General features: G+C 39.9%; 1 protein-coding gene across 4 annotated transcripts in view; it reads left to right on the top strand.

Moving 5' to 3' along the window:
* The window catches only part of KANSL3 (KAT8 regulatory NSL complex subunit 3), a 42,073-nt gene that overhangs the window by 4,733 nt on the left and 24,157 nt on the right, over positions 1 to 13,183 (top strand). For all 4 annotated transcript variants that reach the window (XM_080813493.1, XM_080813495.1, XM_080813494.1 and 1 more), the window contains exons 4-5: positions 8,981 to 9,071; positions 9,214 to 9,399. In XM_080813493.1, coding sequence (XP_080669619.1) covers positions 8,981 to 9,071; positions 9,214 to 9,399 — 277 coding nt within the window. The remainder of the gene's footprint in view (positions 1 to 8,980; positions 9,072 to 9,213; positions 9,400 to 13,183) is intronic.

Here is a 13,183-nt window from a genome sequence, read left to right as displayed (position 1 = left end):
TAAGAGTACATTTGTAAGATACTGTATTTATATAGTCTATAACTAGAGTAATGAAAATGTTTTGGAGTCACTTGGAAAGCTAACAGATGTTTGATTTGAGTGGCTTTTAAAAATAGATGTGCAGTCTGTGGTTTTGAGGAAGTTTTCATGACTTTGTTGGCTGATTTTATTCCCATGTTTCCTATTAACCCAGGGGACTCCACTCCTCTCTGGCACATTTGTCATTGTTGCTTTAGCATACATTTATTTATCTTTTACTTATTGCATAGCAACTCCATGAAGATAAACTTTACATACCATGCAATTCACCTGTTTAATGTGTACAGTCAGTGGTTTTTAGTATATGCACCACCACAATCAATTTAATGAGCATTCTTGTCCTCCACAAAAGAAACTCCATACCCATTAACAGTTACTTCTCATTTCCTGCCAACCCCTTCCTTCATCCCCTGGCAACCACCAGTTTACTTTCTATCTCTCTAAATTAGCTTATTCTGGACATTTCATTTAAATGGAATCATAAAAATATGTGGCGTTTTGTGTCTGGCTTTTTTTCACTTAGCATAATGTTTTCAGAGTTCATTCATCCTGTAGCATGAGTCACTACTTCATTCCCTTTTATTACTGAAATTCCATTGTGTGGATATACTACGTTTTGTTTCTCCATTCATCCATTAATGGATATTTGGGTTGCTAACACTCTTTGGCTATTTTGGATAATGTTGCTATGAACATTCATGTACTAATTTTTTTGTGGACATGTGTTTTCAGTTCTCTTGCATATATACCTAGGGGTGGAACTGTTTAACTTTTGAGGAATTTCCAGTTGCTTTCTACAAGGGCTTTGCCATTCTACATTCCCAGTAGCAGTGTATGAGAGTTCCAGTTTTCCCACATCTTTGCCAGCACTTGTTATTGTCTGCCTCTTTTTAAATTATTACCATTCTAGTGGATGCAGAGTGACTTCTGATTGTGGCTTTAATTTGCATTTCCCTGATGGCTCTATCTCTCTGTATCTGCTGTGCATAAGGGAATGTTAAAATCTTCACATCAGGAGTGTGTAGGTGGTAAACTTGCCATACTTTTGGAGAGCTCTTATTTTATAATAATGGAAGAGGAAGAGGTAATTAGATATAAAGAAGTGTAGGAAGGTTTGAGGCAGTTGGCCTGGTTTCTGAGCCTGGTTTCAGAAGCAGGGAATGAGATTGAGCAGGTCTGCTTGGGTGAATAAGGTAGTAGCTATGAAGGAGGAGCAGTTCTGCAGCTGGGTCAAGAGCTTGTGAAGAAGTTGTTTGGGGGTCTTGAGTTGGAATTGCTGTTGTGCCCTAAGAAGGGGAAATGCTTTCCAGAGTTTCAGCTAAAGAGGGAAACTTCTGCTGTGAGTGAGGATCAACTACTAGAGTAGTCCTGGTGTCAGTGAATGCAGCAAAAATGGTTTCCTGCCATTGTAGCAGTTAATAATAATAAAAAATTGTGACAGTGCTAGTACCAAAAAAGAACTACCATTTGTTGAGTGCTTTCTAGGTGCCAGGCACTGTGCCACACGCTTCATATGCATTATTTCTTTTAATCCTCACAATAACTCTCTGAGTTACATCCCTTCTTCGTCTCTGTTTTGTAAGATGAAGAAGCTGAGTTCGGGGAGATTAAGAAACCTTAGTTTAGCAAGTGATGGAGCAGGAATTTGTTCAAAGCAAGCTGTCTGACTCCCAGAGCTCAGTATTCTTGGCTATGTACCCTCTCTTGAAAGGCACATCTCTCAAAGAGGGACCAGCTAGTACTGGCAGAACAAGGCGGCCTCACACCGTTATGTGTCCCTTTGTGGTGTTACCAGTTGCCTTGCCGTCAGTTTGCAATTTCCGAAACTGCGTGGGAGAACTGCATGAAGTTCTTTTTATCTGTTCACCCATGGTCATGATCAGGAGGTTTTTAGGGGCTCTTCATACTTACCAAAGTCATCGGAGACTTAATGCATATGAATATCTGATTCTTAATTTATAAGAAGAAAAATAACCTGTAAGGCAGTTGAGACACTGGGTGGCCTGGCCAGAGCATCAGTTATCAGTAGGAGAATCTGGGAAGCTGTTCTGTTCCAGAAGTGGGTGGTGAGTGGACAGTCTGCTCTGGAGGCAACCTCCTTCAACAAGGCAGCTTGCTTCCTCAAAGCAAGATGGGCCCACAGAGTAGGCCGGGGCACACCATCACCTGCCCAGTCCTACAGAGAAACACCAACAGAGTCTTATCTTTGGCTTGTCTTTCTCCATGTGGACCTCCATCCTTCTGTTATGACATTGCCACAGATTGATATGATTAATTAGCGCTCAGTTTATCTCAGATTATTTGTTTTTTAGTGTCTGATGAGATTTTGGAGGAGTCCTCTCATTAGCAACAGGCTTACAAACCATCTCTTCAGGTAGGTCACGTTTGCACACAGCTAATTTCATTATTTGATGATACTTACTGGCTTCAATTTCAGAGGTCACCATTTTATGACCTTGTCCCTGAATTCTGGATGTGTAGCCTGTGTAGAGCTTGCAGTTAGTTCCCTATGCTCTGATTATAATCATCTTGTTGCCATTCTTTCCCTTGACTTGATTGTTAAATTGCTGCTTCTTTTCTTCCTGTATAAAATCCTGTAAAATTACAGTTTCCCACATCAAGAGCTCATGGGCTATAGGACAGTGCCCTAGAAATCTGCTTTTCCTCCGAGCTTACTGATCTGTCAGTAGAGTCAGAAACTTAATTTTCTTTGTTAGAACCCTTTCCCCCCTTCTCGAATTATTTCAGTAGAAACTGCCTTTAGATAGCTTTCTGTGTATAGATAATGAAGGCCCCCTCCTAACCCCAACTGACTCTGACTTTCTCTGGTAATGCCTGATATTTTGTGAAACAGTTTAAATATCCCTCTCTGCCTGATTTAATTGCCTAGATCAGGGGTTGGCAAACTATGGCCAGTGTGCCAGCTTTGACCCATTGCTTGTTTTTGTATGGCCAATGAACTAAGAAATGTTTTTACATTTTACTAGGTTGAAAAAAAGTCAAAAGACATGAAATCAGATTTCACTGTCCATAAATGTAGTTTCTTTGGAACACAGCCATGCACGTTACTTAGGTATTGTCCATGTCTGCTTTTGCACTGTATGCATAGAGTTGAATAGTTGTGACCCAGACAATGAAGCCCGCAAACTGAAATATTTGCTATCCAGACTATTAACGAAAAGTTTGCTGACCTCTGGTCTAGATCATGCTCTTGTGTCTGCATGTCAAAGTCATGTGGCTTGTAGAGCCTTTGAAAATAATTTATATTTGCTGGTGTGCACTGTTGTCCTGAGGAAGTTGGACCGGCTCCCCCGCCCCCAACTGATGTTTTATCAAATGCCAAGTTTAATTAGGTACACAGCTTTTGAAAGAGATTTAACAAAATACTCCTGGCACATGGTATTTCTCAGCATGGTCAAATGGATTTTAGGGTATTTCCAACGTTTCAGTGAAAGAATCTAGTGTCTTTAAGCAGGTTGTCTTATCTTGAAATTCAGAACTTCTGAATTCAGCCAAAAGAAGATTATTCTCCATTTTAAAATTTGTTCTAATTATACCTCTCAATATTATATGTACCTCTCTGTGTATTAATCTTAGGTTGGATGTTTGAAATTTTGACCCCAAGATCTTTGAATTATTTTTCCCTCCCCCCTTCCTTCCCTCTCTTTCTCTTTCCTCTTCTTTCTTCCTTTCTCTGAGTGTCTAAGCAAAGAATTTTTATAATCTGAAAAAAAATAAGTGTGGCCTATTCAGTCTCTGTGATGTTCTTTATCTCTCCCTGTCAGACTTCTGGTTAAAAAAATCCTTTAGACATTTTAATATTGAATTAGTCTCCTTAAAACAGTATCAGAGAAAGAATAATTACCTTTGAAAACATGAGGCTTTTCTGGGACCAGTGTGACTTTGGATGCTTTGGATAAGATGAGCCAGAGGTCAGACATCAGTTAGGTTCTATCAAAGCATGGGAAATACGAGATTATCTGATTTCATCAAAGAAATGAAGAAAAGGCACTTTTGCACTCATGAAAATTGAATTGGTTTAGGTAGGAGGAGCACATTGACTCACCACAGTTCCCATCAGCTATTTGACTGTTTAGACTTGTATTTAAAATTCTGTCTCCTGTTTTTAAAATTTTCCTTAATTATATCTTTTGCATGCTCTTTATCTTAATCTCGGGTTAGATCATTTTTTTTCTGCCCACTTAATTTTCCAGCCTCCCACGAAGCTGACAAAATATCAGGAACATGTTTCAGTTCTTGGAATCGCTTTGTTACCTATCCAGCAACAATCCTAAGAGCTTTTTCTGGGATTTTAAGACTCTCAACATTGTGGTTTTTCAGTTTAATTTCAGCTGTCATTGGTGTATGGTAGTAATTTCTAAGTAGATTTCTAGTCCCCTCCCCCCCTCCCATTTTGTTCACATCATTTTTTCTTGCTTCCATCATTTTGGGTTTCAGAGTAAATATAGAGTAAGAAAAACAAATAGAGAAAACATCCTGTTACATAATAAAGAACAGGATAATTTTGGAAATGCTGTTGGTGCCTTGTAAATAAATTATACCTCATTCTCTGTCTTTGGAATTAAAGTTTGCAGCATGACTGATAGACTTTGAGAAAGCACAAGAGATTGTTGAACATGAAGAAACTGTATTCATCGCTTACCCTGTTTGATTAAAAGTGAGCAATATTGCCTGGGATGAGGCTACAGTGTAATTCCACTTTTGATGTTTTGCAGGTTTTTTTTTTTTATAGATAATACTTTCACAGAACTGGAAATTTGAAATTTTTGACAGAGAAAGCTTTTGATCTTTCATTTCCACTTGAAGAAATTTATCTTACAGAGATGTTTGCATGCCTGTATAAAGATGTAGACAGATGTGTGTATTGGTAGGGAAAGGAAGGGTGGTCACTGCAACTGTTCGTAATAGCAATAAAAGAGACACGACCTGAATGTCCACCAGTAGGGTAGAACCAGCCACTAAAAACAAAGAGATGTAGGTCGCCTGGGTGGCTCAGGTCATGATCCCAGGGATCAGCCCTGCATCGAGCTCCTTGCTCAATGGGAAGCCTGCTTCTTCCTCTCCCACTCCCCCTGCTTGTGTTCCCTCTCTTGCTGTGTCTCTTTCTGTCAAATAAATGAATAAAATCTTTAACGAATAAAATAAAAACAAAGTGGTGTGTTGATCCAAGTCCACCCAAGAATTGCTATACATGAAAAAGCGACTTCTCATGTGAATGTACTTTGCATTTAAATAATGTGGAGGAAAATGAGATTGTGAACCAATGGGCTGGAGCTGCTTTCCCACAAGCCTTCCTGGTCCCAAGGTATCCTGAGTTCCAAGGTTCAGTTGAAGTCTCTCCCCACCTCCCAAGTCAAAAATTTCTGAAATATCAAACCACAATAAAAACTGACTGGATCCTGAAGAAGTAGCAGGAATTAAGCCAAAAGAACTAGGGGGAAATAAGAAAGGACAATTCCACAAAACCCAAGATGTCTCTTAGTTCCCCACAAGGCGGTTATGGAGGAATGGGAGGCTTGGGAAGTTAAGGGATTCAGCTGTAGCAAGGATAGCTGCTGAAGATAGAGGGTGCTTCTGAATTCCCCATCATGGACGTCAGCTGTTATCTTACAACTTGTGTTTCCATTAGTAATCATAGCTGAGTTTTGGTTGCTAGAAGCAACCTTGGAGGCCGAATAGTCCCCATCTATTTTATTGTCAAGGAGACTGAGGACACACAGCCAGCTCTGTATTGCGGAGCTGGTTAGAGTCCTCACTCCTAGTTAGTGTTCTCTTGGACTGTGTGTACCTGTAGTCAGTTGTGAAACTGGAGATGTGGTAGGTGGAGATTTTATTTCACAGAAGAAATGAAGGCCCATAATTTTCTCCCTTTCTAGAAGGTATTTAAGGATAGTAGGATCATTGTAGAAAGCCAGTAACAAAGGGCAGTTTGTCCTCCATCTGCATATTTACTGGGCCTTGTTATAGTATTCTTAGATGACCTGTAGAAAATAGGGTGTCTTGCTGGTGGTATATGATGGAAAAGGTACTAGTTTGTTATAAAGTGAAAGAAATTGAGATTGTTGGAGTCGTTTCAAGCAGCTTCCCTCTGTTTGCCCACCCACGTATGACCACCCACTCAGTTTACAGTTGAGCCTGAACCATGTCTCAGCGTTCCTCTCCTGCTCAGTGCTAAGTGTGGTGGGGAGTGTAGGGGTTGGTATCTGCACTCAGCTGTTTATAGGACTTAGAATGTAGTATGCCTACAGTTCATCCATTTATTTATTCAGCAGATGTTCCAGTAGCTCTTGTGTGTCAGACACTGTTTTACATGCTGGGATATAACACTTAAACAAAACCAACCAAAATCCCTGCCATGTTGCCCTTTACAGTCTAGCTGAGGGAGACACATTAAACAAAGAAGTAAAATGGGTAGAGCACAAGGTGGAGATATGGCTGGAAAGGGAACTAGGGAATCTGGGTATTGGTAGTTTTAAATAAGGGTGAGTCAGGGGAAGCCTCAGTAGAACATAACGTTTGAGCAATGACCTCAAGGAGATTGGAGAGGGAGCTGTTGTGTCCGGTAGACGGAATGGATGACCAGGGCCCAGTCTGTGATGTGGGAGCATGGAGGGTGTGTGTGTCAGGTGGGCTGGGGCAATGTGGTGAAGCCCAGTAAGTCAGGAGCAGTCGTGGATGATGAGGTGGGACAGGCAGTGGGGTCCAGATAGTTCACTAAGGAGGTGGTTGCTTTTGACTGATTGAAATGGGACCACTAAGGGCCTTTGAGCAGAGTGACATGATTTGACTTAGGGTTTTTGATTGATTTTTTCCTCTGTAATTGATTTCCCAAATGACTTTCCAAAAGGTTCTACTAAATTTATATTTCCATCAACAAAGTATGGAGGGACCTATCTTCTTACATTCTTATAACACAGAGTATTAAGTTTCTTAATTTTCACCCATTTGATAGGTGAAAATAATTTATGATTTTCATTTGAATGTGTGATTTTGGAGGGAGTTGACTCCTTTTTTTTTGCATGAACTGCCTTTTCATGTTCTTTGCCCATTGTTTTTGTTTTGAGTATTTTATCATTTTCTCACTAACTTTCTGGAGGTTTTTTCTATTTTAATGAAATGACAGTTATTTTTCCATTGTGTTTTGACTTTAGGATAGTTTAGTTTTTTTCCTTTATAGAAGTTTGAAATTTTTATCTTTATATCTTTAATATTTATTTCTTTTGTGGCTTCTAGGTCTTAGGTCTTATTTATTTATTTATTTATTTTTAAGATTTTATTTATTTTTTTGACAGAGAGAGACACAGCGAGAGAGGGAATACAAGCAGGGGGATTGGGAGAAGGAGAAGCAGGCTTCCCGCGGAGCAAGGAGCCCGATGCGGGGCTCAATCCCAGAACTCTGGGATCAGGACCCGAGCCGAAGGCAGATGCTCAACGACTGAGCCACCCAGGTGCCCCTTAGGCCATATTGAGAAAGGTCCTATATATAAATACATATTTATATATATATATACACGCACACACGCATACCGCTTTTTCTATTACTTTAGTAACTTTATTTTTTAATATTTAACTTCTCTGCTTATAATTTATTTTGGTGTTAAAGAATGATGTGTAGGGATCCAGATTTTCTTTTTCCAATTGGCTAGTGGTTGTCTCGGCCCTATTTACTTTAACCCTACTGATAGAAATGCTACTATGATCTCATTCCAGGTTCTCATTTGGGTCTGGCATCCACTAAAATTGTTTTTTTTTTAAAGGTAACTTAATTACCAGTTTTGTGTGTGTGTGTATGCGCCAGGGAGAGTTGATAAACAAATACTAACTGGGCATCGTCTGTTACCTTTCTCTTAGTCTTTTCAGAAAGGTTACAGGCCAGAGTTGGCATATCAGAATCATTAAGATTACCAGGAATGGACTGAGGGGGTACTTAAATAAGCTCCTGGCCACTGTGCTGGGTATGATGAGGTGGGAACAGGAGCAGTAGGACTAGTTTCTAATTGTAGGAGTTTACTGAAGAGTTGGAGGAGGACACACTAAGCCTTCCTTAATCAAAGTAAAAGTGTGTGTACCAGTGTCATATGGGGATGGTACAGCGTTAACTCATATGGAACAGACCATTCAAAAGTAAATTTGCCAATTGTGTAGTATACAGAAAAATGTAAAAAGTATACATGGGAAAGGGAGAGAGAGTGTGTGGTTTGCAATATTGGGGAAAATTCATTTGTTATATTCCTGTTATAATCCTAAAGGTAATTTAGATAGGTCTCTTACCTTAGTCTGAAGTTTTAGTATACTGAAACACTTGCTTATTCTGTCTTTTTGTGTGAAATGTTAAACTTGTGAAATTCAAATATATCTGTGCAATGGTGCCATCATTTTATTTATTAATGGATTATTTTAGCCTTTAGATAAATAGCTTCGCTAGCACTGGAAAAAAACTTCGTAACTGGTTTTGACTTGTAGTATATCTACATATTTTTCTAAATTTTTTTTAATTAAAAAATTTTTTTTCAGAAGATTTTATTTATTTATTTGACAGAGATCACAAGTAGGCAGAGAGAGAGAGAGAGAGAGGGAGAGAGAGGAGGAAGCAGGTTCTCCGCTGAGCAGAGAGCCTGACATGGGACTTGATCCCAGGACCCTGAGATCATGACCTGAGCTGAAGGCAGAGGCTTAACCACTGAGCCACCCAGGCACCCAACTTGTAGTATATATGTTAGTACAAATGTATGCTGAGGTGACTTATGAGCAGGATTGGAACCAGAATCTAGGTCTTGTGCTTTAGCTCAGTGGTCTTTAAACTGCTTTGAGTTATATTTTCATAGGGTGGACAAAAAACATGGCATAATCTTTGTACAATGTACGTGCATGAGGAGTGTCCCCAGCGTTTGACTTTAATTCCTCGGAGTTTCTCTTATAGGACTGGCTGGACAATGGCCCAGAACAAGCTATTTAACAAGATCCTCAAAGCCCTGCAGTCTGACCGGCTTGCCCGTTTGGCCAATGAAGGGGTAAGACTCTAGAAATTGGCCCATTGATATTCTCTTCCTAGTTCAGCCTTACTAGCTGACTAACTTGTTGGTCCCCGTCCTACCTGCCCCAGTTGCTAACAAGGTGGCCCTCTTGTGTTATCACTTCACTTATATCTTCCAGGCTTGCAATGAGCCAGTGCTGCGCCGTGTTGCTGTGGACAAGTGTGCGAGGAGAGTGCGCCAGGCTCTGGCAAGTGTGAGCTGGGACACCAAGCTGATCCAGTGGCTGCATACCACCCTGGTGGAGACCTTGAGTCTGCCCATGCTGGCTGCCTACCTGGATGCTTTGCAGACACTGAAAGGGAAGGTGAGGCTATGACTGGCGTCTGCCCTGTCCTGAGTTGGCCAGCCCCTGCTGTGGGTTTAGGAAGTGGGGTTGGGCAAGGTCACTGCCTGGTCAGCCTGGAGGACATGACTGAAGAAAACAGGTTTGCTATTAAAAATGGGAGACATGGTATCATTTCACGTTTTGTCTGGTATCGACATTGTTATCCCTGCTATCTCCAGGATGAACTGTGAGGCCTGAAAACCAGAATGTACTTTTAGCCTCTCCAGCCCTGCAGGTTGTGGTTTGAGTCACCTCTGAGGTGAGGTGAGAAAAGAATTACCATGGGGAAGACGAAGGGTTTACCAGGGAGGTGTGCTGAGGAGGCAAGAAGCAGATTCTGGTGTTTGGAGTGTGGGGCTGTGGAGCAGGGAAGAGTGCTGTCCATTCTAGGCTGTGCTCTTAGCAGTGGTTCTTCTACTGACAGACTCTTATTTTCTTAGATTATCAGGATCACAGTGTATACTTTGGTTGTTTCTCTCTAAAACTTTTTTGAATTTATTTTAAATTTTTATTATTTAAGAATAGTCGAGATACAGTGTTATGTTACTTTCTGTATACGACGTAGTGACTTAACAAGTCTGTACATTACTCAGTGCTCACCACAGTGTAAGTGTCGTCACCATCTGTCACCAGAGAATTTTATTGCAATAATACTGACTGCTCCCTATTCTGTACTTTTCATCTCTGTGACTTACTTATTTTATAATTAGAAGTTTGTATCTCTTTACTCCCCTTTACTTATTTCACCCATCCCCCAACCCTCTTTCTTCTTGTAACCACCAGTTTTTTCTCTGAATTTATGGGTCTCTTTCTGTTTTTTAGTTTGTTCATTTATTTTATTTTTTAGATTCCTCATATAAGTGGAATCATGGTTATTTGTTTTTCTCTGACTTCATTCACTCTGCATAATATCCTCTAGGTTCATCTGTTTTGTTGCAAATGGTAGGATCTCATTCTTATTTGTGACTGAGTAATATTCCTTTTTTTTTTTTTTTTAAGATTTTATTTATTTATTTGACAGAGAGAGACAGTGAAAGAGGGAACACAAGCAGGGGGAGTGGGAGAGGGAGAAGAAGGCTTCCCGCTGAGCAGGGAACACAATGCAAGGCTCAATCCCAGGACCCCAGGATCATGACCTGAGCTGAAGGCAGACGCTTAACGACTGAGCCATCCATGTGCCCCACTGAGTAATATTCTGATTCTAATATTCACTAGTATTCTAATTGACTATTCTATTCTAATTCACTAGTATTCACTAGTATCCTAATATTCACTAGTAATATTCTGTGTATATATACCACATCATCTTTATCCATTCATCTATGGATGGATACTTAGTTACTTCCATATTTTAGCTATTATAAATAATGCTGCAGTGAACATAGGGTGCATATATCTTTTCAGATTTCTTTGGGGAAATGTTTTGTAGTGAATTACTGGATCATATGGTAATTCTATTTTTAATTTTTTGAGGAACCTCCACACTTTTTCCCCAGTGGTTGCATTACATTCCCACCAAGAGCGCGCAAGGGTTCCCTTATCTCCGTGTCCTCTCTGGCACTTGATATTTCTTTTCTTTTTGATTTTAGCCATTCTGACTGGTATAAGGTAGTAACTCCTTGTGGTTTTGATTTGCATTTCCTTGATGGTTAGTGATGTCGAGCGTCTTATCGTGTGTCTATTGACCGTCTGTATGCCCTCTTGGGAAAAGTGTCTTTTCAGGTCCTCTGCACATTTTTTAAATTGGATTATTATTTTTTTGGCGTTGAGTGGCATAAGTTCTTTATATATTTTAGATATTAACTCCTTATCAGATATATCATTTGCAAATATCTTCTCCCATTCAGGGGGTTGCTTTTCATTTTGCTGATGGTTTCCTTTGCTGTGCAAAAGCTTTTTGTTTTGGTGTAGTCCCAATAGTTTATTTTTGCTTTTGTTTCCCTTGCCTGAGGAGACAGATCCATAAACATGTTGCCTAAGGCCAATGTCCAGGAGTTTACTGCATATGTTTTCTTTTAGGAGTTTTATGGTTTCAGATACCACATTTAGGTCTTTAATCCATTTTAAATTTATTTTTGTGTGTGGTATAAGAAAGTGGTCCAGTTTTATTCTGTTGCATGTGGCTGTCCAGTTTTCCCAACACCCATTTTTTGAAGAGACTGTCTTTTCCCTGTTGTATATTCTTGCCTCCTTTGTCATGGATTAATTGACCATGTAAATGTGGGTTTATTTCTGGGTTCTCTATTCTGTTCCATTGATTTATGTGTCTGTTTTTATGTTAGTACCATGCTATTTGGATTACTGTAGCTTTGTAGTATATCTCGAAGTCTGAGATTGTGATACCTCCAGCTTTGTTGTTCTTTCTCAAGATTGCTTTGGCTATTTGGGGTCTTTTGTGGTTCCATACAAATTTTAGGGTTATTTGTTCTCATTCTCTGAAAAACGGTATTGTAATTTTGATAGGGATTGCATCGAATCTGTAGATTGCTTTTGGTAGTATGGACATTTTGACAATATTAATTTTTCCAATCCATAAGCATGGAATATCTATTTCTTTGTGTCATCTTCAATTCCTTTAATTAATCCCTTATAGTTTTTAAAGTAAAGGTCTTTTACCTCCTTTTAGTGTACCTGTTGGATGGAAATACAGGTGAATGGGATCATGCTCTTGGCCCAGCTACTTTCAGCATTAGAACCATTGTGAAGAGAGCAGAGAAGGTATACACCCTAGTCTCTGAATTTTCTGTTGAGAGTGATGCAGTGTTGGAAAGACCGCCTAGGCTTGGTCGGCAGAGAAGTTGGTTATTGATTAATTATTTCTAAGTCTTTATTGACAGAAAGTGATTTTCAACGCTTTGTTGTTTCAGAGTTGTACTCTACTGCCAGATAAAAGCTTTTATTTATTTTTTTAAATTAAATTAAAAAAATTTTTAAAGATTTTATTTATTTATTTAACAGAGAGAGAGAGAGAGCGATAGAGCCAGCGCACAAGCAGGGGGAGAGGCAGAAGGAGAGGAAGAAGCAGGCTCCCCGCAAAGCAGGGGAAGCCAGATGTGGGACTCTATCCCAGGACTCGGGTATCATGACCTGAGGTGAAGGCAGTGGCTTACCCAACTGAGCCACCCAGGCATCCCCAGATAAAAGCTTTTAAAATTTTTTCGGATCAGATCCTCTGCCTCAAGGTGTTGAGTAGCTTGTAGTTACAGAGTAAGTTACAAAGAAATGGCCGGTTTGTAGTGAAGATCTTTTTATTATTATTATTATTATTATTATTTTAATTAAAAGATTTTATTTATTTATTTGACAGACAGAGGTCACAAGTAGGCAGAGAGGCAAGCAGAGAGAGGAAGAAGCAGGCTCCCTGCTGAGCAGAGAGCCCGATGTGGGGCTCGATCCTAGGACCCTGGGATCGTGACCTGAGCCGAAGTCAGAGGCTTTAACCCACTAAGCCGCCCAGGTGCCCCTGTAGTGAAGATCTTTTGCCTTTTTACCATCTTTATGTCCTCCCTGCTTCCATGCTCAAATCCCTGACTCAGGTCATCTGTCTCTAGAATAGGCCCTACAGAGTCTTGATTCTGTCTGGTGTCACTGATTGGAAAGCATTTTTCCCATGTTCTGTTGGAATTCTGCAGAAGACATCTCACTTCACCTGCTGCATCTTCAGATGAAAATTGCCTCGACTTCCTTCTCTGTTGGATGATTTGAGTCAGTAGTATTGGGTTTCTTTATTTTTCTAGCAGTTATAAATAGCCTCTTTTGTTAT

This window comes from Martes martes (genome assembly GCF_963455335.1).
Source record: "Martes martes genome assembly, chromosome: 9".
NCBI classification, from domain to species: Eukaryota; Metazoa; Chordata; class Mammalia; order Carnivora; family Mustelidae; genus Martes; species Martes martes.
The sequence above is the reverse complement of the archived record's forward strand: the minus strand, read 5'-3'. Positions and strand labels throughout refer to the sequence as shown.